We start from the raw sequence: 25,760 nt of genomic DNA on the forward strand, positions 1-25,760 counted from the left end.
AAGAATGTGGATGCTATACCACTTGGAGCATACATGTTTAGTAATGATATTGCTTCATTGTCTATGGTGCCTTTTAGCAGGATATAGTTTCCATCCTTATCCCTTTTGATTAGATCTATTTCTGCTTTCACTTTGTCTGAGATTAGGATTGCTACTCCTGCCTTTCTTACATGAGCTGAAGCACAATATATTCTGCTCCATCCTTTGACCTTTATCCTATGTGTATCCCCCCATTTCAAATGTGTTTCTTGTAAGCAGCATATTGTTGGATTATGGCTTTTAATCCGTTCTGCTATCTGTCTCCGTTTTATGGGAGAATTCATTCCATTCACATTCACAGTTATGATTACAATCTGTGTATTTCCCTCCATCCTCTTTCCCGCCATTTGTGCTTTTAGCTCTCCCGTCTCCCTTCCCCTCCTCAATAGTATTCACTTTTCACCCCCTCCTCCTGCAGCCTTCCCCTCCTTCTTTTATCCCCCCTCCCTTTACTCCCCTTTACTCTTATTGCTTCTTCCCTTCCTTTTAGCCTCCCTCCCCTTTCTTTCCCCTTCCCCTCCTACTACCTATAGAGCTAGTTAAGATTATCTAATTAAGTTTATTGTTCCCTCTATGTATATCCCTTTTATCATAATAGCTGCACACTTCTCAAGATTAACAGGTAGCATCTTCCATTATAGGGAGGTAAACAGTTTGCCCTAGTTGAGTAATAAGCTTTTGTTTTTGTTTTTCCCTCCTGTTTACCTTTTTATGCTTCTCTTGAGACCTGCATTTGAAGATCAAATTGTCTATTGAGTTCTGGTGTTTTGGTCAGGAAGCTCTGGAATTCCCTTATTTCGTTGAATGACTTTCTCCTTGCCTGAAATGTTATGCTGAACTTTGCTGGGTAGTTGATCCTTGGTTGAAGTTCCAACTCCTTTGCCTTACAGAATATTGGGTTCCAATTCTTTCAATCTTTTAATGTAGAAGCTGCAAGGTCCTGTGTGATCCTGACTGAATGTCCTTGATATTTGAATTGTTTCTTTTTGGCTGCTTGTAGTATTTTCTCCTTCACTTGATAGCTCTGGAATTTGGCAATGATATTTCTTGGGGTTTTGAGTTTGGGATCCCTTTCAGGAGGGGAACGGTGGATTTGTTCGATGACTATTTTGCCCTCTGAATCTAGCACTTCTGGGCAGTTTTCCTTGATGATTTCCTGGAAGATATTGTCCAGACTCTTTTCTTCATCATGGCTTTCTGGCAGGCCAATAATTCTTAAATTTTCTCTCCTGCATCTATTTTCCAGGTCAGTTGTTTTTGCAATTAAATATTTTACATTTTCTTCTATCTTTTCATTCTTTAGATTTTGTTTCACTGATTCTTGCTGTCTCATTGAGTCATTAGTTTCTACTTGCCCAATTCTAATCTTCATCATATTGTTTTCTTCAATTAACTTTTGCATCTCCTTTTCCATCTGACCAATTTTTCCCTGTAAGGAGCTATTTTCTAGAGTTTTCTTGTACTTCCTTTTCCATTTGACCAATTTGCCTAGTTAGGTTTTGTGTTTCCTTTTCCATTTGACAAATTTTCCCAATTAGGTTTTGGGTTTCCTTTTCCTCTTGATCAACTCTTCCTTTTAGGGAATTATTTTCTCCAGTTAATTTTTGAACTTCCTTTTCCATTTCTTCAATTTTCCTTTTCAAAGTGATGTTCTCATCAGTGAATTCTTTTTTTATAATTTTAAAATCATTGGCCAGTTTTTCTTGTATTTCCTTCTTCAGCTGTTCCAGGAGAGCTGCTTGTGCTTGCGAGAAGTTCATAGTCCCTTCTGAAGTTTCAGATGGAAATACAGTCTCAGCTCTGACCTCTTCAGTGTTTGTGTTTTGGTCCTTATCCCCATAGAAAGATTCTATGGTTTTTTCACCCTTCATCTGAATGTTGTAGCTTCTGGTTCTTTCAGTCAGAAGCTACATAACTTTGTGTTGAGCTGATGTGTGAAAAAGCTAAAAGCAGGTTTTTGTTTTTTGTTTCCCTTGATCATCTGTGGGGTTAGCTTGTTAAGTGTGTAGGAGGAGTGGTCTGGTCACAGGAGATGTCCTCAGCTAAACTGAGGCAAGGCAAGCTCAGGGGATGGTGATCCCAGCTTCCCTATTGTCTTCCCTTTTCCCTTGGAGAGCTGAGGCATGCCTAGATGCTAATGCATGTTCCCACCCCTCCAGCAGCTCCTCTCCTGGTGCTGAGGCTTGCCTGGGTCCTAGTGTGAGTTTTCTCTGCCCTGGGTCCTCTGTCCTTCCGGTTCGCCTCTGCCACAGTCAGAGGAATTCCCCTTAGCTATTTTCCTAGCCTCTGGTGTTATGAGACTATTTGCTCCCTTCTGCTGTTCTCACTGATCCAGGATTTTTCTGTGGAAATATTTTATGGTTCTTTCATGGTCATGGGGGGCGGGAAGGAAGGAGAGAGCATTTACTGATCACTCTGCCATCCTGGTTCCTGGAAGTTCAAGTAGGTGACTTACTGAAGTTTAATCTTCAGGCTGAAGGTTTCAGGAGCTGCTGCGCTGATATTTGGCACTCAGTGGCTCTCACTGGTTTGGTTCTGGTTGTCTCCCACTCCACCAGTTCTGCCCACTGCTCTCAGGTTTCTCAGGTCCCTTCTGCTCTGCTGCATTGACCACGCTGCACTGTGTGCTGGGGGCTCACCCCCATGGAACAGATCCTTCTCGTGGACCTTCCAGTCTAACCTGGGCTCCGAATCTGTCACAGTCTGTCTCCCACTGGATTCTGCACCTCCAAAATTTAGTCAGATTCTCCTTTCAGAGGTATCCAAAGGAGTTTGTCCAAGAGCTTAGGTGAGTTATTGTTCTCACTCCACCATCTTGGCTCTGCCACTAATGATTCTTTAAATGCTATATATGACTCCTTAATCTCAGTCTTCATACCTTTCAATATTTCTATAAAACTTGACTATGTTGACCACTTTTCGTTCATCTCTCTCTGTCTCTCTCTGTCTCTTGCTATCTCTCTCTCTCTCTCTCTGTCTCTCTCTCTCTCTCTGATTCTCTATCTCTGTCTCTCTCTCTCCCCCCTCCCCTTTTCACCTGACTGAGTGAATTTTGGGACTCTGTGCTCCTCCCCTCTTCTCCTTCTCTTTATATGTGACCTTATTAGTTCACAAAGATTTTTAATGATCATTTCTGTGCTGATAAATCTCAGATCCATATAAGCATTCATAGTCCCCCTCTGAACCTCCATTCCAAACTGATCAAGGAAAACTTAAACTGGATATTCTGTAGATATCTGAAAATCAACATATTTAAAATAAAACATTTTATCCCTCCCCCAAAGCTACCACTCTTCTGAGGACACCAGCATCCTCTCAGTAATATCACAACTTGTATCATACTCAACTACCTTCCCTCCTTAATCCCATTTCATTGACAAATATTGTTAATTTATTTCTCTTACCTTTCTTCATGGAACCACTACCCTAGTTCAGGCCATCATTACCTCTTAGTTGGACAGCTACTGTAAACTGATTTTCTTGTCTCAGTTCTTTTTTTTAAAAATTAATTAATTATTTTTTAGTTTTCAACATTCATTTCCACAAGATTTTGAGTTCGAATTTTCTCCCCATCTCTCCTCTCCCTCACCCCAAAATACCATTCATTCTGATTACCCCTTCCCCCAATCATTCCTCCCTTCTATCACCTCCTTTCCTTATCCCCATCTCCTTTATTTTCTGGTAGGGCAAGATAGATTTCTATGCCCCATTACGTGTCTTTCTTATTTCTCAGTTGCATGTAATAAAACATTTTTAACATTTGTTTTTGAAACTTTGAAATCCACATTCTCTCCCTTCCTCCCTCCCTACCCATCCTCACTGAGAAGTCAAGTAATTCAATACAGATTGCATATATGTAGTTATGCAAAAGACTTCCATAAAAGTCATCTCACTATATTTCCCTCTATCCTATTCTGCTCTCCATTTATTTTATTCACTCTTTTGACCTTGTCTCTCCTCAAAAGTATTTACTTCTAATTACCTCCTCCTCCCATTTACTCTGCCTCCTATCATCGCCCACACACCCCACTTATTCCCTTCTGTACTTCTTTCTTGTAGTGTAAGATATATTTGCATACCAAATTCAGTGTGCATGTTATTCCCTCTTTAATGGAAATGTGATAAGAGTAAGATTCAATTTTTCCCTCTCAACTCCTCCCTTTTCCCTCCATTGAAAAACCTTTTTTCTTGCCTCTTTAACGAGAGATAATTTGTCCCTTTCCATTTCTTCCTTTGTCCTCCCAATATATTCCTCTCTCAGTCCTTAATTTTATTTTTTTAGATATCATTCCTTCTTATTCAACTCATACTGTCCCCTCTGCTATTTGTATATAATCTCTGCAACTACCCAAATATTGAGAAAAGTCTCAAGAGTTGCAAATATTATCTTTCCATGTAGGAATGTAAATAGTTCAACTTTAATAAATCCCTTATGATATCTCTTTCCTGTTTACCTTTTTGTGATTCTCTTGATTCTTGTCTTTGAAAGTTAGATTCTCTTTTCAGCTCTGTTCTTTTCCTCAAGAATGCTTGAAAGTCCTCTACTTCAATGAATGAGTTTTTTTCCCCCTGAAGTATTATACTCAGTTTTGCTGGGTAGATGATTCTTGGTTTTAATTGTAGCTCCTTTGACTTCCAGAATATCTTATTCCAAGCCCTTTGATCCCTTAATGTAGAAGCTGCTAGATCTTGTGTTATCCTGATTGTATTTCAACAATACTCAAATTGTTTCTTTCTAGCTGCTTACAATATTTTGTCCTTGACCTGAGAAATCTGGAATTTGGTTACAATACACCTAGGAGTTTTTCTTGTCACATATCTTTCAGGAGGTGTTTGGTGGGTGCTTTCAAAATTTATTTTACTCTCTGTTTCTAGAATATCAGGGCAGTTTTCCTTGATAATATCACGGAAGATAATGTGTAGACTCTTTTTTGATCATGGATTTCAGGTAGTCTCATAATTTTAAAATTTTCTCTCCTGAATCTGTTTTCCAGTCAGTTGTTTTTCCAATGAGATATTTCACATTGTTTGCTATTTTTTCATTTCTTTGACTTTGTTTTATAATTTTTCGATTTTTTCATAAAGTTAGTTAGCTTCCATCTGCTTTATTCTAATCATTAAAGAATTATTTTCTTCAGTGAGCTTTTGGGTTTTCTTTTCCATCTGGCCAATTCTGCTTTTTAGGGCATTCTTCTCCTCAATGACTTTTTATATCTCTTTTGCCATTTGGGCTAGTCTACTTTTTAAAGTGTTATTTTCTTCAGTATTTTTTGGGTCTCCTTTAGCAAGTAGTTGACTCATTTTTCATGATTTTCTTGCACCACTCTCACCTCCTTTTCCAATTTTTGCTCTACTTCTCTTATTTGATTTTCAAAATCCTTTTTGAGCTCTTCCATGGCCTGGGACCAGTTCATACTTTTCTTAGAGGCTTTGGATGGAGGAGCTTTCACTTTGTTTTCTTCTGTTTGCCTGTTTTGGTCTTCCTTGTCACCAAAGTAAGATTCTGTATTCTGATCCTTTTTATGGTTTTTCCTCATTTTCCCAGCCATTTACTTGACTTTTTAGCTGTTTGTCAATGTAGTTCTTTGCTTCCAGTGGGGACAGGGGTTGTACTGTCAGCCACTCAAGCCCCCACAGTCTCTGGACCTAGAGTTACAGAAACAGTGACTGCAGCTGCCTCTGTTGTTGCTGTGCCTGCTGAGGGTTCCTCCAACCCTTCCCCCCCTCAGCTGGGTACAGACCACTCCACTCTCCTACACTGGTCCCACAGGCTTTTCCCATTGACCTTCCAATTTATCCTCAGTGTTTTGGGGTCATGAAGTCTGGAAACCACCACAGGTGTGAGAGATTCCATCTCCCCAAGGCCTAGTCAGGTCCACCCCTGTGCATTCTTAGCCCACACTAGACTGTGTTCTACTCCCATCGTCACATGATAGACACTTCCCTGGGACCTTCCAGGCTGTTGTGGACTGAAAATTTGCCCTACTCCATCAATGGGTGAGTTCTGCAGCACCAGAATTTGTCTAGAGATATTTTTTATTTGGCTGGACCTGGTGGGAGTGCTCTAGAAAGTCAGTGCTGTTACCCCACCCTCATGGTTCTGCCCCCTTCTTGCCTCAGTTCTGTAATACATGCAAATGCCCAAATCACTCCTGTTTTTTTCTTTATTGACCACATCCAAATATCCTTCTCCACCACTCCCTTCTAAATAATGGATTTCACAAAAGAATTTTTATTATTGATATATAATATACTATATCCTTTTACCTAACCTATTTATTTTTATTTTTAAAGATGGAACATTCCAAAACCATGTTATCATTATGGCTCTTGTTCTACCAACTCTCTGTAATAATGCTGAGACCAAATTTGCCTTCTTCTATTAGGTCTTTTAGTTCCTCTTCTTTAACTGTGAGTTTTTATGTATTTCCATTTGAAACTATATATTTTATTTCTTGCTTCTTTCTGAATTTTTATCTACTAAGACATCATGGGTAAATCAATGCCTATTCTTCCTTCATTTTAGTTCATGTTTATGGAATCTGGTTTGGTGATTATAGAAATACAAATGACATTCTATTCCATGTCATCCATGATATCTCTGATGTAACCACATGATCTCTCAAACCCATAAGGCTTCTTGTTAAATTCACAAACCAGAATATATATTAGCTTAGGAAAAAGAAAGAACCAACCCAAAATAGAAATATTGCCATTCAAGACAAAAGCTTATCTAGGCAATATATATGCTTGAGGCTATCAATTCTAGCTGGAACAAACTTATCCTCCACCTTTATCTCAGGGAATGTCAGGGAATAACTCCCTGAAACTGAAAGAATTCTGAGATAAGAAGATCTGTTCTTTTATATGCACATTGGGTTATAACTGGAAAATCCTTGAGACTTTTCCATCTCTGCAATTAATTAGAGATTTTTTCAGCACTCTATAGTCACAAGCTTCCTCACGATTGCTTAAAATGAACTTTGGAAAGGAAGTTTTGCATGATACAAATACATTTCTCATATTATCAGTTGACTAGTTTTCCTTCTATTACACATGCATTTCATATTATATGTTAAAATTGAAGTCTGGAAGATCTTTTTCAAGTCTCATGTATGATACTTTTTAACTATGTCAAAATGGTCAAGAAACTTGCAAAGTTCTTCACTCTATTTTTTTATTAAAATGTAAATGCAAGTTTTAAAAATTGATTACTATAACACTATTTCCTTCTATACTAAACTAGATGATATTGAATGTAATAATTCCCAAACTAAGCCTGTAACAAGTTTTCTATTGTTTTTTGGGGGTATGTGTATGTGTGTGTGTTGTTTTCCTTTCTTGTACATGAAGTAATACCTTTTGATGACATGCTTTATTATTTCCTTTATTTTTAATTTTTATTATTATTATATATTATATTAATTATATTATACAATAATATAATAGTCCCATAATAATCCTATAATAATATATTAATTAATATATTAATATTAATTTATTATTCCTTTGTTATTTTTCTTTTCATTTGTTTAATGTATATTGCAGGTTTCTTGCTGTTTTGAGTTGGTGTTGGGTCCTGAAATATCTCATTCTGCCATCTTGTTGGGAGTTTTCTTTTTTTTTTTCTTCTCTAAAATGCTTAGAAAATACTCATCTAAATGAATGCTAGAACATTTACAGGTATCAATTTATTTTCATAATTCTATAGCTCACAGAATGCCATTTTCTGTGATTTTGAAATTTAAGGTATTTATCCCATTTTCTAACAACTTAGCTATTTTCTATAATTTATACTTTACTGTACATTTCTTTGTATTCTCCATGATGGCTTATGTGAAAGTTGTCTTTTACAGTGCTCAAGCTCTAAATAGTATCTGTATCAATGAAAAAAACTGCATTTTTACTTCACATTATTTAAATCGGGCAATCATATATGCATGCAAATTTATATACAGCTTGTGAAATATTTCCTGTTAGTAGTAGCAGCTGGTGGCACAGTGGATAGAGGGCTAGGCCTGATGGCATGAAGACATGAATTCAAATCCAGTGTCAGATACCTTCTCATTGTTTGACCATGGGCGAGTCACTTCTGTTTACTTCATATTCCTTAACTTTAAAATGGAGATAATACTAATACCTATCTCATAGGGTTTTTATGAGAATCAAATAAAATACCAGTTATAAAAAGCACTTATCACAGTGCCTGACACATAGTACTTAAATGCTCATTCCCTTTTACTTCGTTTTTTAAAAAGTGCTTAGTACAGTGCCTGGCACATAAAAGAAGCTATAAGAATGCTTATTCCCTTATTCCCCTTGGCACATAATTGGCACATAATTTTTAGTAGGTTAATAATTACAATATATCAACCAAAAAAACTATTTAAAGAAACAGTCTCTAAGTAATGCCTTACAAATGACAGTGAAAAATTGATTAACTCCACTTATTTTCCATACTAATACTCAGTATCTCTCTGGCCTCCATGGGATGATTTTTCTTTTTTGCTCAGAAATGCCATATAATGTAAGAAATATGTTCTCTATTATAAGGTAGCAGGTTTTGCTCTAGGTCATACATTATTTTTAATATAATTTAATTATTTTTATTTGTCAAAATTCACTTTCACAAGATTTTGAAATCAAAATTTTCTTCCAATCTCTCCCCTCCTTCCACCACAGGATACTGTGTACCCCAATGACCCCTTTCCCCAATCTGCCCTCCCTTCTATCACCCCCTTTCTCTCATTCTCCCTCCCCTCTATTTTCCTATAAGACTAGATAGATTTCTATCCCCTACTGCCTGTGCAACTTACATCCTCGCTGCATGCAAAAATAATTTTTAACATTCATTTTTGAATCTTTGGGTCCCACATTCTCTCCCTTCCCCCTTCTCATACACCTTTATTGAGAAAGTAAACAATTCTATATAAATCTTACATGGATAGCCATGCAAAACTCTTTCATAGCAGTCATGGTGCAAAAGACTAATCACTTTTAACTCTGTCTTATCCTGCACTCCATTTATTCATTCTCTCCCTTGACCTGTGACCCGACAATAGTATTTGCTTCTGATTACCCCTTCCCCCAATCTTCTGTTATACTTGTTGTCCTATCCCCTTCCCCCCTGCCTTCCTCCAGGGTAAAATAGATTTTCATACCCAGTGGAATGTTTGTTATTCTCTCCTCAAGTAAAATCTGATGAGAGTAAGGCTCACTTATTCCCTCTAACCTCCCATGTCTTCTCTTCTATTGTAAAAGTGCTTTGTTATCTCCTTTATGTGAGGTGATTCAGTACATTTTATCTTTCCCTTTCTCTTTCTCCCAGTATATTCCTCTGAACACTTAACTTTATTTTTTAGGTATCATTCCTTCATATTCAGTTCCCCTTGTGCTCACCCCCTACCCCATGTATGTATGCATGGGCTGGTCATGGTGTTCAAATGCAAAAGGACTTGCCAAAAGGACTATTTTATGGACAACTCGCCTGGGGCAGGAGATCACAAGTTGCTCAAAAGAAAGAATAAAAGGACACTCTCAAGGTCTCTTTCAAGAACTTTGAATTTGATTTTGTGATGTGTGACGTGGGGAGACATTGGCACAGGACTGCTAAACATGGTATGCCCACGTCAGAAAGGGTGCTGTGCTCTATGAGCAAAACTGAATTGAGACAACACAAAGGAAACTTAGAGTGTGCAAATCTGGAGTATCCACCCCAAATGTTCACATGGACTGTCTGTGCCCAGAATGTGGCAGAGCATTCTGAGTTCATATTGGTCTGATCAGTCACAGTCAGACACACTGAAATTTCAAGTTATCATGGTGATTTCATTTTGGTCCTCTTCAAGAACTAAGGACACCAACCATATGCGTACATGAATGCATGCATATATCCATGCATACATGTATGTATATATGCATATTTTATATACATATACATATGTACACATATATACAAATACATTCATGCTCATATACCTACACATATATAATATACACATATACACCCACCCACATATATGCATGTATATGTATGTGTGTATATGTATATATTTCATGTGTATATATCTACACATGCACATACATATATGCATGCACATGCATATATGCATACACACATGCATACACACATATACATACATGAACACACACATATATGTGTATATCTTTTACATATCCTCTTCCTACCCTAATATTGAAAAGTTCTCATGAGTTACAAATATCATCTTTCCATGTGCAAATGTAAACACTTCAACTTTAATAAGTCCCTTACAATTTCTCTCTCCTGTTTACCTTTTCATGTTTTTCTTGATTCTTGTATTTGAAAGTCTAATTTTCTATTCAGCTCTGGTCTTTTCATCAAATATGTTTGAAAATCCTTTATTTCACTGAATATCCATTTTTTCCCCTGATGGATTATATTCAGTTTTGTGGGGTAGGTGATTCCTAGCTCCTTTGACCTCTGGAATATGATATTCCAAGCCCTCTGATCCCTTAGTGTTGAAGTTGCTAAATCCTGTGTTGTCCTGATTATGTTTCTCCAATACTCAAATTACTTCTTTTTGTCTGTTTATAATAATTTTTCCTTGACCTGGAAACTCTAGAACTTGGTTACAGTATTCCTAGGAGTTTTCCATTGGGGATCTTTTTCAGGATGTGACCAGTAGATTCTTTTCATTCCTATTTTACCCTCTGGTTCTAGAATATCAGAGCACATTAACTTGATAATTTCTTGAAAGGTGATATCTAGGCTGTTTTTTTATTATTGTTTTCAGGTAGACCAATAATTTTAAAGTCACTTCTCCTAGATCTATCTTCCAGGTCAGTTGTTTTTCCAGTGAGCTATTTCAAACTGCCTTCTATTCTTTTCATTCTTTTGGTTTTGTTTTATAATTTCTTGGTTTCTCATAAAGTCATTATCTTCCATCGCTGCATTCTAATTTTTAAGGAATTATTTTCTTCAGTGAGCTTTTGGACTTCCTTTTCCATTTGGCCATTTCTGTTTTTTAAGACATTTTTCTCTTCATTGATCTTTTGGACCCCTTTTGTCATTTGAGTTAGTCTATTTTTAAAGGCGTTATTTTCTTCAGTATTTTGTAGTCTCCTTTAGCGATCTATTGAATTGTTTTGGTTTTTTTTTTCATGATTATCTTGTATTGTTCTCATTTTCTTACCATTTTTTCCTCTATTTCTCTTATTTGATTTTGAAAATGCATTTTGAGCTTTGAGTTCTTCCATATTTTTCTTGGAGGCTATGAATGCAGGACCTTGATCTTGCTGTCTTCTTCTATTTGTATTCTTTGATTTTCTTGTTGTATGCTTTGATCTTCCTTTTCATAAGAAAACACCTTTTCACTTAGAACATAACCTCATATAGTCTCATTTCCCCCCATTTTGGTCATTTTACCAGCTCATCACTTGATCTTTTATCTCTTTGTTGAGTTGAGGGTGTACTGTCCCAATTTCAGGGATTTTGTGCAGTTGTTTTCAAAGATATCTCTCCAGACCTGTAAATTCTCAATTCCTCCAAAGTGGTATGATGAAAGGAGAGGTGTTTACTCCATTCCTGGCCTGCACCCTAGTCTGTGAGCAATCATTGACACTCTTTCTTGTTCTGGATCTGTAAGTAGGATTCCCTCTCCCTATCTGCACAAGCTCTGCCATGACGGTGCTCCACCTTGCCCCAGAACTGCCACCCAAGACTGTGACCCCGTTCAGCTGCTTGATTCCCTCATTGTCTGGGGCCAAGAGCTCCAGAAGCAGCCACCACTGCTGCAAAGCCACTGCTCTAAGCCTGGGGCTTAGGCTGCGGCTGGGGCTGGACCACATTCCTCTCTCACACAAGTGAGATAGCTTTTCTAATGACGTTTGAAGTTGTTGTTGTCCTTTCTGGGTTGAGAAATCTGGAAACTGCCACAACTGTCAATGATTCAGCACTCTGAAGCCTGCTCCAATCCTGTCTGTGCCAGCATGGCCCATGCTGGACTGTGCTCCACTCTAAGCCCAGTGCAATAAAACTCTCTGGTTAGCCTTCCATATTGTCTTGAGCTGGAAATGTCTTTCACTCCTTCATTTTGTGGCTTCTGCTGCTCTAGAATTGGTTTAGAGCCATTTTTGCAGGTATTTTGAGGGGTTTGGGGGAAGAGTTCATGCAGCTCCCTACTCTACTCTGCCATTTTGAATCTATCCCCATGCAAGTTATTAATGACTGCCTTTCTATTGTCTTAAAGTGCTCAGCACAATGCCTGGCACATATTAAGTACATTATAAGTGCTTTACTCACTAGCTAATTTATTGACTGACTAGTAGACTGGAATTACAGTAGCTACTTTTGCTCATACTATCACTGATTACTAACACAAAAGGCTTAACTTACTCCTTTCTGACCTAGATCAGTTCATCTCATTTGAAAGTTTGGTTTCCCTTTCCCCATTCGTGTAAGCCCAACATACTTGTACTAGAAAGAGTGAAGACTCAAACCTGGCTATAGCATCCCTTCACCTATAGTCCTACCACAGAGCATACACATGATACCATAAAGGATGTTGCCACTTGGCTATACTTTGAGAAATAGGAGTCAAAATGTGAAGTGTAAATACATTTTGTTATGCTTGAAGAAAAAACAATGAATTGAACTCATTCTGAAGAGTGATGGTTTCAAAAGCCAGTCAGATCTATTTAAATATTTATTAATTTATTGGTTTATACACTTTATAATAGCTATGGATATATAATGTTTATGGTTGCAAAGTACTTTGTGCACGTATGTATATAAACACATATGTGTAATTTTTTACATACTATGTTGCAGGATTCCTACCCATCTCACTCCTACACCCAAGTATACACAATAGAATGACTATCTAATTTGGACATTACCATTAACTTAAAATAGACTGATATTTCTTTCCCTTTAAGATCAATCAACACCAAAACCTGTCATAGAAGAAAAGACGAAACATCTGATACAGAATTTCTGCATACAAGAGGAAAAAATTATGTCATCATTGGGTTTTTTTTTATTATTGAATTGATTATTGAATTATTCATTGAATTGATTGGTCAAACTGTTACAAATCATATGGCAAAGCTCATATTTCTTGACAAGGAATTAGAATAGCTTATGCTTCCCTTTCCTGGTTTTTGCTTTTAGCAAGCCAGTTTGAGGTTTACTGGGATAAAAAGGGAGAAAGTAAGCAAGTTTAAAAAATATATATAACAAGCTTCAGTGTCAGCTGCCTGTCAGAGGCACTCTTATAGTGTTATTTTTCAATACTGAAGCATTTCTATGACCACCACTCAAAATGAGCACTGTCTTAGCTGAAAGGAATTATTTCAATCAAATTATGACTAGTCTGCACAATACAATTACCTAACTTAATTCAAAGAATGAATTAATTGAACAAGCTTTCCCTTCTGTCACATTTCAATGGTTACAAAAGGAAATTGAGTGACAGAATTATATTTCATAAGAAAGTGTGTATATGTGTTTGTGAAGGCATGTATTATTTCTTTATAAATGTCATTCCAAAATAATTATTTTCTATTTTCTGTTTTTTAGGAATATGAAACATATTTGATAGTGAAAAAAACATTTTAGAAGCACATGGAATAGGTATTTGCAGAAGGAAAGTACTACTTTACTTGTGCCCACTGATTTCTCGGAGGAGTACCTCTACTGACAAAAACAAACAAACAAAAAAAAAAAAACAAACCTTCAGCATGAATTGCTACATATCACTACATCTTCTCTTGGGACTGGCTCAACTATGTCCCTGTCACACAGATATGACCAACTCTAAAATGCATGAGATGAACCAGTCACTGCGATCTCAGTTGAGAGCAAAACGTAGCTGGGTGTGGAATCGTTTTTTTGTACAAGAGGAACTGACAGTAACTGAGCAACATGTTGGCCGGGTATGTTTCCTGTGCTTCAGAAGTTCTATAATGAGTGAACTTTTCACCAAAAATAAATGAATAAGTCAGAGAAGTTATGCTAATGACTTAGTATGACTGAAATGGCATACAGAGAATTGCTAGAATGAATCAAAAGCCACCACAGTTCATAATTTCAGGACCATAAGCAGCACAATTATCCATCATTTTTTTAAAGTAGCCTTAAAATTCCTTTTCAATTGTCTAAATAACAAGGCTGCCCCCCATTTATCAACATCTAGCATTTTCATGTTGCTAATTTTGGCAGTGGATCAAGACAACCGCACTAAGAACAGTACAGTTTGCAAGTAGTATTTAGCATGCTATTTTCCATTACACTAAGTAGCACTTGATTTACCTATCATTAATTTTTAATGAAACCTATTAATACTGAAATCCTTTTACAGCTAGGAATCTACAGCAAACTGCAAGATTCATTAGATTAATGTAGTTAAAATATAAGGAATATTTATTTTCATCCCCCTCCCATTTTAGAATGTTTTGGAGAAAAGTTCATTAATACAACAAAATATCCCTGTCTATATTATTATTTATTATTTAGCTTTTTTAAAAACTGTACAGGTAATTGCAGCCTATAGATCTCTTGCCCTTTTCTGTAAGGCATTTTCTAGATGAATGAACTGAAATAAGTTTAACTGCTAATTAACTAGCACTAAAATTTAATTGGGCCCAAAGGGTGAAATGTTCAAAATTCATTAATTCCCTTTTCACAGGGCTTTCAGAATAGTTCTTTTACTTGAATGGTGTCTCATTTCAATAGGAGTGTACATATATGTGTGGCTTACATGCATAAATTTAAGCATGTGCAAAGGTGGCTGTTTATGCTAGAGTCTTAGAAATTCCAAAGAAATAAAATTTGAAACACATTTTATATCTCGCTGATGGTTGTTTCCTTGCCACTTGGAATAAAAAAAAAGATTACTAAAGCACTATATAGTTGTTTTGAAAAGTACTACAATTATCATAAACCAACATGTCTCCATGAATGGGAGATGTAATTGAGGCTTAGAGTTAATTCTTGATAGTTAACTATGTCTCTCTTTAGCTGTGTTCTCAAACAACATTTTTCAAAGGAACATATGCTCTCTTGTCAACAAACAAAGTGAGAGATTAACATCATCTGGTAACTTTGGATAAAAAGGCCACTGTAGGGAAATATATCAACATGAGCCCAAAGTTAGGTTGTATTACTTATAAACTCTACCTGTTTTAGGATACATATCCACCACATAAACCACACTTTGCTTTACTTCAGGTTACAATGACTTCTGGTTATTTTCCAAGCTGCAGACAGTCTTTTAGAAAATAGTCTGTCTTACAGAAAAGTTTTCCATCCACATCCAATTCAGACTTTAATAACATGCAACACAGTCTCAGTTAACTGATTTAACACAGAGCAAGAGCACTTGTGATAATTGAAAACTTAATAAAAAAAAGAATGTCACTGCTTCATTCAGTATAGGACACATCCATATTTTGATTTGGTAAAAAAAAAAAAAAAAAAGATTTGCACCAGAAGTAGCAATTTTATATAAAATTTCCCCTTATAGTATTGTTTCCTAAAATTTTAGTACTGTATAGAGTAGACTTCCATAACGCTAAGGTGTCTGTGATTGAAACATAATTTAATTATGCACTTTATTTTATATGTGAGGCACGGGATCAAAGAAAGTCTTGCACATAAGGCATTTATTTTCTCTAGAACATATTTCTATAGAAAATTGTCTAATTAATAGTGCCTAGGTCATAGTGTAAATAACTCATAGCAAGGATTTCTCTACTGATTACACATTCTTAATTATCTCAGGTTCCCTTGTAATATTAAACCAAGCTTTTAAAATCTATTGTTAGAGTGACTATATTGAAATGTCATGTGGTGTGTGCCTTGCTCATCTTGATAGAATGTGTCCATTTCATTTTTGCTCTTCATTTTCACTGTGTTCCACACAGACACAAATTTTGGTATAAAAGTACAAAGAATTTATCCATGTAATAAATAGTAAGTTGAATACTCTCCTGATTTGTCACATGTCACTAGTTGATAGAAATTCCGCAGGGCTTAGATCAGCACTGGTTCAAAATGAGGTAGATTACTGAAGTTAATTATATCAAGACTTTTCCCCAGTTGACATGAATTTTTTTGGTAACTGTTCTAATATAATAAGTAGTAAAATGGGAGCTTTCAAAGGTGATGGCTTCTTTGATACTTTTATGATCCTGTTCACCTCATAATTCTTCAGAGTCTCTCAGATACATGGAAGAGCACATTAACATAAGGTGATCAAATAACGTCATGCATGTAAAGTCAAACTGTAGAAATCATTTTCTTATCATGTATATTTTTATATTATATTGAAAAAGTTTGAACTGTTTCTTTATACCCTTTCTATATTGGTAAAGTTAACGTAAATATCAAAAGTTGACTAAACTCATTATTAAATTGTTTCATTATTATAAATGATATAAATTGATCTTTCAGAAAATAACAATTGTGGATATAGTGAGGAAGAGAATTTTCAGGAGGGAAAGTCAGGATAGCAGAGAGAAATCAGTTGGGAAAAAAATGTTACACCTCTTTTAGCCTGCGAAAAATCAGTGAAAAAAATACTAATTTCTTTATGGATCCTTCTAACTGTTTCAATCACATGCAGTTACATGAGCATCGTAAATAACATGCATATGTTAAATTTTGCAAAGTATTTTTACGTTACCTCATTTAATCCTTCCAAACACACTATGAGATAGGTGTTATTGCTATCCCTATTTTATTGATGAGGAAGCTAAATTTGATAGAAGTTGTGATTTTCTCAGACACGTGGAATTTGTGTCATGCAGGATTTGAATCCTAAATGTAACTCATCCTCATTTCCCTCCATATATTTTACCCCATATATTTTTATTTTGTATCAGACACTGTGTTTCCAAATTTTCTGGTGAGCCTCCTTGTTCTCTAATGTTTCCCTTGGCACAGAATAATTTGTGCAGATTAGGCTAGAATGTTGCTTTCCTACCTATAACTTTTACTGACCTTGAAGGGAAAGCTGAACCAAACTTCAAAATTGTGTAATTGCTTATAGGTAGCCAGACTAGCAATCTTGGGAGGGGCAAAATTGAAATAAGCAGGCTTCTAGAAAATCAACTTTCCAAAGAAGTATAAGATAATTTTTAAAAAGTGAAATTAATAGATAAATGCTTTCTTGATTTGTTTATTTAAATTTCATAAACTCTAGATCTCCTTGGTTCTGCATGTCATTTTTTCTAAACAACTCACTTCTACTTAAACAAAAAAACCCTTTATCATATAATATTATTAAAAGTTTATAACTATATACCACAAAATGACTTTTATACTTTATCTTATTTGATCCACATAAAAGTCCTATTGTACATGTATTGCAAGTATTATTACTCACGTTTTATACATAAGGAAGAAGGAAAAATGAATTGTCCAAGACAGTACAGATAGTTAAATGATGGTGCTCAACTTGAATATGGGTCTCTGATTCAATATCATGTAACCTTTCTACTGTGTTACTGCCTCTCATGTATACAAGTGTAAATTTTTAGGTGAAAATATCTTAAAAATATGGTCTTTGTGACAAACTAATGATCAGACTAGATAAATTCAGAAAGTTATCATGAAAAGATCTGCCATTGTTGATCAAACTTTCTTATAATAGCAATGCATAACATTATTAAGACATAATCATATTTACCAGTGGATAGAGTATCCACCGTGATAGAAACATAGATCCTTAAATAGGAAATGAAATTTAAAAAGTTCTTAAATTACTCCCTCATTTAGCTTTAAGTATAAACTAAAATATTATCTTTTACCCCTCACAGCTGACATCTAATCTGGATGAAGGGAATGCGTCTTTGGTGTACTTGTTGTCTGGGGATGGAGCTGGGACTGTTTTTACCATTAACAACAGAACAGGTGATATAACTGCTATAAAAAAGCTTGATAGAGAGGAGAAAGCCTACTACAAACTAAGAGCTCAGGTAATAAATATTTACACTGGGAAGCCTGTGGAACCTGAATCTGAATTTGTCATCAAAGTTCTGGATATTAATGACAATAAACCACAATTCCTAGATGGACCTTATGAGACCAGCATACCAGAGATGTCTCCAGAAGGTACTGTACATCAGACCTGTAGCATCTACCTCACTGTGTTGTCCTATATAAATGGTTATTTTCTCCCTTCCCCCTTCTTTATAATCTCTCTTGGGCTTGTTTGATATCAAAGTCACAAAATATCAATAAATATATTGACTTAATTTATAGGATGTTATCACTTTCTTTATAAAATCTCTCTTTTTTACTTTATAGTATAAATACATGCTTCTTTTTTTAAATTAAATTTATTTATTTAACTTTTAACATTCATTTTCACAAAATTTTGGGTTACAAATTTTCTCCCCTTTTATCCCCTCCCCCCCCCAAACACCAAGCATTCTAATTGCCCCTATGACCAATCTGCTCTCTCTTCTATCATCCCTCTCTGCCCTTGTCTCTGTCTTCTCTTTTGTCCTGTAGGGCCAGATAGCTTTCTATACCCCTTTACTTGTATTTCTTATTTCCTAGTGGCAAGAACATTACTCAACAGTTGATCCTAACACTTTGAGTTCCAACTTCTTTACCTCCCTCCCTCTCCACCCCTTCCCTTTGGAAGGCAAGCAATTCAATATAGGCCAAATCTGTGTAGTTTTGCAAATGACTTCCATAATAGTTGTGTTGTATAGGACTAACTATATTTCCCTCCATCCTATCCTGTCCCCCATTACTTCTATCCTCTTTTGATCCTATCCCTCCCCATAAGAGTCGACCTCGAATTGTACTCTCCTCCCCTTCCCTCCCTTCTATCATTCCCCCCGACCCTGCTTGTCCCCTTATCCCCCACTTTCCTGTATTGTGAGATAGGTTTTCATACCAAAATGAGTGTGCATTTTATTCTTTCCTTTAGTGGAATGTGATGAGAGTAGACTTCATGTTTTTCTCTCACCTCCCCTCTTTATCCCTCCACTAATGAGTCTTTTGCTTGCCTCTTTTATGAGAGATAATTTGCCCCATTCAATTTCTCCCTTTCTCCTCCCAACATATTTCTCTCTCACTGCTTGATTTCATTTCTTTTTTTTAAGATATGATCCCATCCTCTTCAATTCAATACATGCTTCTTAAAGAGATTTTAACATTAATCATATTTAAGAATTCTGATTTGGGGAATATTGATTTATTTGTAGTGGTTGATTATACTATAACAAACTGATCAGAGTGATAATCATATACTTTTTTCCAGAAATTTTATAAATCATACTCCCCTTCATAAAATTCTTATTTCAAGTAGCTCATTTTGATTTTCCTTTCAGTCAAAATTTCCTAGATGAATATTTCTGCATATGTAGGATGGAAAGAATATTTTTAGTTATGAATTCTTTAATAATTGTTTATGCATGTTGATTAGTAATAATTATAATTATGACTATAGCAATAACAAATAAACTAAAAGACTTGTGTGACATTCAAACACTTTGGAGCAGTCTTTGCAGCATACTAGTTTGCTGTAATGGGTGAGTATATGTGACAGGGAAGACATTAGCCACATAGTGAAGCTTGGGCAACTCTGAATCAGACAGGTCTGCCTCCTTAGACATTAAATGGCAGTAACATTTATAGATCATCTTCTTCCCAATGGATTTGTTCTGCAGTTCAGAGCTAAAATTTCATTTCTTAATGTGTTAGGTGTGTTAGGGGATATACAAATTATGTGCTATCAAGTAGATCATATGATAGTATGATAATATAGAGTCAGAATGATCCCTCATTTGATAGATGAAGAAACTAAGCCTTAGAGAGGATAAGTGACTTACCCCAGTTGATACAGATAATAAGTAAAAAATCTAGCATCTATATATCTTTAAAGCACTATATTGAACAACAATAACCTATCAATAACCAATATCAACTAAAAATACTCATTATAATTATAAATAACTGTTAGTTGGCTTTGATTTCATTGAGACTGACTACAACCTTTACTAGCTATTAATTTTAATTACCTAAACAAGTAGCTTTATATGACCCTTGTGGAATAGAACTTAGAGTACATTTTTTAAACCTCCAAATCAATTATCAAAAATACGTGGTGATATAATCAGTCATCTTTGAATAATATTATATTTAAAAAGAAACACTTATAAAATCCATGTATATGTTCTGGAAATGCACATTACCTCATTCATTAATATTCTCAAACACTTTTCAATCTGAAAAGCACATGAAATATATGTTTCTCTAGATCCTGTTATTTAAAGAGAAACAAAAAATGCATTTTTCTTACATATGACACAAATCAATTAAAAACACTTAAAATGACAAATTCCTGATTTTAAGATTGCATATTTACATAATCAATGAAGGGTTCTCATAAATAAAAAAAGAAAGTTAGTATTCTTTATAAAAAAGGTACAAAATAGGAATTTCTATCATGTTTCCAGCATTTGTTATCATGGTCAAAATGTAGCAGTTACATTAAATTTTGTTTCCTTCAGTACCTTCTAATCTGACAAAATTTGATACTTTGGTGCAATCATCATGACAAAGATTTCAATACTTAGAGCAAAAATAGACTGAGTTTTGGATAAAATCCTCTTTTTTTTGTCTTTACAAACTGGTAATATGTTAGTTTTTCAGGTAAATACTGACAGATTTTACTGTCTTAGTGAGCTATTCCTCTTCACCAAATTGAGTTAACCTCTACATCAAGTTTGTGAAAAACAGAAGTGTCAGAATTTACAATGGGACTTGGGAAGGGGTAATATGATTGACCTATTTCTCAGGAGGAGAGGAGAGAAGAATAAAATAAAACAAAAATAAGTAAAGAACACTTTTCAAATCCAGAATGACAAGTGAAAAAAAACATTTTTAGCTATTTCATTTTATGTTTCCAGGCTTGAAATTAATTGCATCTAAAATATAAGTTCATTTGAGAACAATTGCTCACTGTATTGGAGAAATAAAACTAAGGCTACTTTTAGGCAATTCTAAAAGTGACAGAGGCTCTATGTGACCCCTACAATTAGATATTGTTTTCATCAAATATGATGTATTTAGTTTTTACAGACATAGAAATATATAGTACTTCAATTTGAATGTTTTGTTTAACTTTTCTGAAATCAGAAGTACAGAGTTGAGCCAAAACACTGTTCTACTGTTAACTCTAGACTGTCTTTAAGTGGCTTCTTATTCACAGCAAGTGTTTCCTGAATGAAGCTCATTCAGACTATGAGTGGGTGTAGAGAACTAATTAAAGTGTAGTGGGACTAAAACTCTTCATAAAAAGTACCTTTCCTCATAATTTATTCATAAACTTGTTCTATGAAAAGATATCTTTTCTACTTGCCATTGATAGTAAAACAAAAATAACTGTAGCAACAAAATAAATGATGCATTTTTTGATTCTGGGTTTTATAATTCTCAACTGTAGTAAAAGTATGACATGCATATGGCTAGTTTATTATGTAACAGTTTAAGAATGCTTGGATATCAGAATTAAACACTATCACAGATTTCTAGGCTCTGCTAATGTTTACATGATAATATAGTTGAACAGATAGGGAGTTAGATTCATTATCAAGTAAGAGGAAATGAGATAGGATGGAGGAGAGGACTATTAGATAGGTAATCAGTACATTAAGGATAGTTTTTGTATGTGTGTGTGTGTGTGTGTGTGTGTGTGTGTGTGTGTGTTTTGGAGGCCACTATAGACTCCAGAAATAAGGGTAGGGAATGGATTGGTCTATATCCAATGATTCAAGAGGAATAGGAGAATAAAAGAACCTTTTGGCAAAGTTTAAAACTGAACTGATTGTAACAGGCAGAAAACAAGAATTAATGAAAGTGGGAGGTTGAGGAGTGTTTTGTTGAAACAGACAATTTGCTCACAGTAGAAGAGTTTCTGAAGGACACAGTAGAAGACAATAGAGCCTTAAACAGGGTTGGTGTGAAAGTGGAGAGGAGTATAGCTGAATTTCATAAGACTTAAAGTATTCCTGAAGATATAATTATAAGAAAGGGGTTTGTACCTAGGGTGAGAATTTTTGATAACTAGGATTGAATAAGTAAAAAGTCACAAGCATTTGTGAAGCACCTACTCTATACCAGCCATGATGCTAAATAAGGAGACAGGAGATCTGCAGAAAATATAAGGAAATGTGTTTTAATGGGGTGTGCAAATGTCAAGAGAGAGAAAGGATGCTTAGGCTGAATTTTGTAACTGAAAGAATTTATTGAACTAATTAGAATTGAATTTCTAATTGAAATGCTGATGTGATGGTATAGCCTTAATCAATCTGTAATCAGGATAATAGGTCAGTCATGCTCTCATTGCAACTTTGAAAAGTTAGAGAAGGATAGTCTCTGGGGTTGGTCTTTGGATTCTTTCAAATAAGCAGACTTAAATGGTACCACATTTAGAGGTTTCTATCATAGATTATCTTACATGTATGTCATATCCCCCTATTAAACTTAAAACAGCCTGAGGTTAAGGAGTAAACTTTGTACCCTACCTCATCATCTGCCATAGGTTCCTATAAGTGACAGGTACTTAATAAACGTTTATGGAACTGAGGTTGATTATAAGACACATTTATATGCACCAATAAGATTAAAAATTTGTTCCAATGGAAAATATGAATGACTTTTGGATTATCTATATTAGCAACCATGAGTGTAGGTAATGAGTTGACTCTATAAACGACTTTAGTACTTATAATGTGGAAAGTATTACACGTAGCTTATATAAGACATTTAATTCCTCTTAAAGCTTTACTTTCTTTAAATAGAGACCTATGGATTGTTTGAAATACTATGTTTTCTATGCTCCTTGTACATTTAGGTTTATATGGTAAACAGATTACTATAGAAATTGTATTTTATTGCAGGCTATTTAGTATGAAAAATATGATCTCAACATTATACGATAACTCTGAAATGACCAAAACATTAAAAAAAAGATGTGATTTTTTTCATGCAATATGTCAAAGTAACTCTTGTAAAGTTTAACTCAATAAATAGCCTTCTTGCTGATGGAGTAAGTTGACAAAAAATTTTCCTACAACTTGGACAATAAAATGAACTTGTTAAAAAGTATTTCTTTTGTGAAATACCCTTGTTGACAGCCTCATGGGATTATTGCCAATTTTGTAAGTTGTATGTAATTGACTTTCCACTACAGATGAAATGATGTTCTGCAGACTGATTCTGCTATCTCTCTGGCTCAATATAGCAAGTATTAGCAGATATTTTCACAATGTGAAACCCTATCAAAATCCTGTTGAATATTTGTCTTTCTTTCTTTGATAGCAGTTTATTTTTTTAACTCTCACTGTGTCTTAAATTGTCTATTGTTACAGTAGAAGTCGTTCCCTCTAACTGTGGAGTTCTCAGTACAGACTTTTAAATCACACACACACACACACACACACACACACACACACAGAAAGTCAGATTGATCTACATGGCTTACAATATGATTAAGGTGAAAAGTAGAATTTGAGATAAGGATAAAAGGAAACAAGTAAAACTAAATAATGATGAGATGATAATTAAACTCCTGTGACATCTTTTAGCTCTAATGTGCCTCAATTCTTTGATTCAAAGTCCTATGTTACATCTATAGAAGCAATTAATTCAAATTTATATAATATTATAAGATTTACAGGGCACTATAATCATAACAAACAACTTGTGACATAGTTTGCACAAGTATTATTATACCCATTGTATATCATAGACACAAACTGGTTAAGTGATTTTTCCAAGACACAAAGTTGTTAAATATTGGAGCCAAGATGCGAACCAAGTGTCCGGACCATTCCTTAAATTTGTAACACTTAGAATTTCATGCTTGCTTTTTATTTTTATTTTTGAGAGTAGATCTTTCACTTCTCCTTAGGCAATCCAATGGCCCCTTGTTCCAAAGGACTACCATATTGTTGTCAGGACATCCATTTGTTTTTAGCTCTATTGAAACTCAGAAAAGCTGAACTCACATAGAGCTTAGCCTCCCAGTTGCAGGGATTCCAGCCTACCAGTCTCAGATATGATTATGTCTTGACTGTAAATTTTCCTATTCTTCTTAGGTATGAGCAAACTTTATGAGGAACTAGCAATCAGTGAGAAACAATGAAACTGACCCAAAGCTTAAGTAGAAAATACAGCTTCTAACATTTTTTGATTTCACAGAATTATAATTTAGAACTGGAAGAAAATGTAGAATCTCCATTTTTTTTTCAGTTGAAGTCTAGAGTCATTAAAAATTAAAAAAAAAGTCTTACCCATGTTCATATATTTTGCAAGTAAAAACATCAAGATTGATTCTGGATGCCTTAATGACAAAAGATTCATACAACAATGGTGTCTTCCATCTCATCACGGAATGGATACCTTCAAATGTATTTTTTAGTTTTTAATCTGGAACCATGTGCATAGGATTGTGTTTTCTGAGGTCATTGTGATAGCACTGTTACGTAAGAACTCTTTCCTTTTAATGTTTTATAAAGTTAATGTGTTTAGTTCATTAACTCCTAATAAACTAATTATAAGTTAATTAACTCTTCCTCATCCCTAGCAGGGATGAGAATGAGAATGAGACAACAGAAACATACATTCTGATTGAAGGAGATACAGGAATCTATAAAGCATGTTTGGATGCTCCAAACACTTAGGGGACTCTGGAAAAATAAAGAAACAGAGAATGAGCCAGGGGGGTAAGTGAGCAAAATTGTAATAAGGAAGAGAAGAGGCATAGTAGAATGTACAAGTTCCCCATGATACAGTTTTTATGTCTTCAAACTTCAAAATAAAGGACAGAGTAAATTGTTAAAAATGAGCAAATTTAAAAACATAAATAAACATTTAACCTCTGTGTTTGCAATTCATTTTTGCCTAATTTTAAGGAATATTTTGTTTTATCATAGCAGGCTCCTTGAAAGCAAGAAATATTTTGCTTTTCTTAGTCAGTGAAGTTGCCTTTTAAGATGCACTCTCTATATAGCTAACACTTTGCTAAGCTCTGGGAATTCAGAGAAAGTCACAAAACAGGCTCTGCTCTCAAGTACCTCACAAAGTATGATCATGAAGACAACATGTAAACAAGTATGTACAAACAAAATTTACCTGGATTAAATGAGGATATCTCAGAGAGAAGACTAAGATTAAGGAGGACTGGGAGAAAAGTATTACAAAAGATGGTGCTTTAGCTGAGACTTGAAGAAGTCCAGGGAAGCCAAGACACAGAGATGAGGGGACAAGAACATGTGTCAGATAGAGGGAATGGCCAGAGAAAACTCACAGAAAACTATCTTGTGAGGAAGAGCACAGAGGCCAGTGTCCTTGGATCTCAGAGAATGAGGAGCATAATAAAGTGCGAAAAGATGGGAAAAATAGAAAGAAGACATTATGAAGGGACTTTTGAAAAAGAATGTGGTTTTTTTTGTCTTTGTGTTCCCAGGGCCTAGTACACTGCTTTACATAGGCAAGATGCTTAGACAATATTTTGATTTGATTTAAATTGATGGGAATTACTTTGGCATAAAAATTTTGTTTATTCTTCCAAACAAAGTATTTTTATTAAGTAATCAAGCAAAACTATGTTTGAATGATTAAAAATCATAGATTGAGAGTTGAAAGTACTTTGATTTGCATCTAGAGGTCATCATATTTAAATGTTTTTATAGCTGATTATATATATATTAATATA

General features: G+C 35.0%; 1 protein-coding gene across 5 annotated transcripts in view; it reads left to right on the forward strand.

Annotated features, from left to right (window-relative positions):
- The window catches only part of CDH19 (cadherin 19), a 147,769-nt gene that overhangs the window by 58,132 nt on the left and 63,877 nt on the right, over window positions 1–25,760 (forward strand). For all 5 annotated transcript variants that reach the window (XM_072604145.1, XM_072604144.1, XM_072604146.1 and 2 more), the window contains 2 exons: window positions 13,601–13,956; window positions 17,842–18,136. In XM_072604145.1, the coding sequence (XP_072460246.1) occupies window positions 13,762–13,956; window positions 17,842–18,136 (490 nt within the window). In that variant the 5' untranslated portion in view covers window positions 13,601–13,761. The remainder of the gene's footprint in view (window positions 1–13,600; window positions 13,957–17,841; window positions 18,137–25,760) is intronic.

This window comes from Notamacropus eugenii, chromosome 4, assembly GCF_028372415.1.
Source record: "Notamacropus eugenii isolate mMacEug1 chromosome 4, mMacEug1.pri_v2, whole genome shotgun sequence".
In the NCBI taxonomy this organism is placed as follows: domain Eukaryota; kingdom Metazoa; phylum Chordata; class Mammalia; order Diprotodontia; family Macropodidae; genus Notamacropus; species Notamacropus eugenii.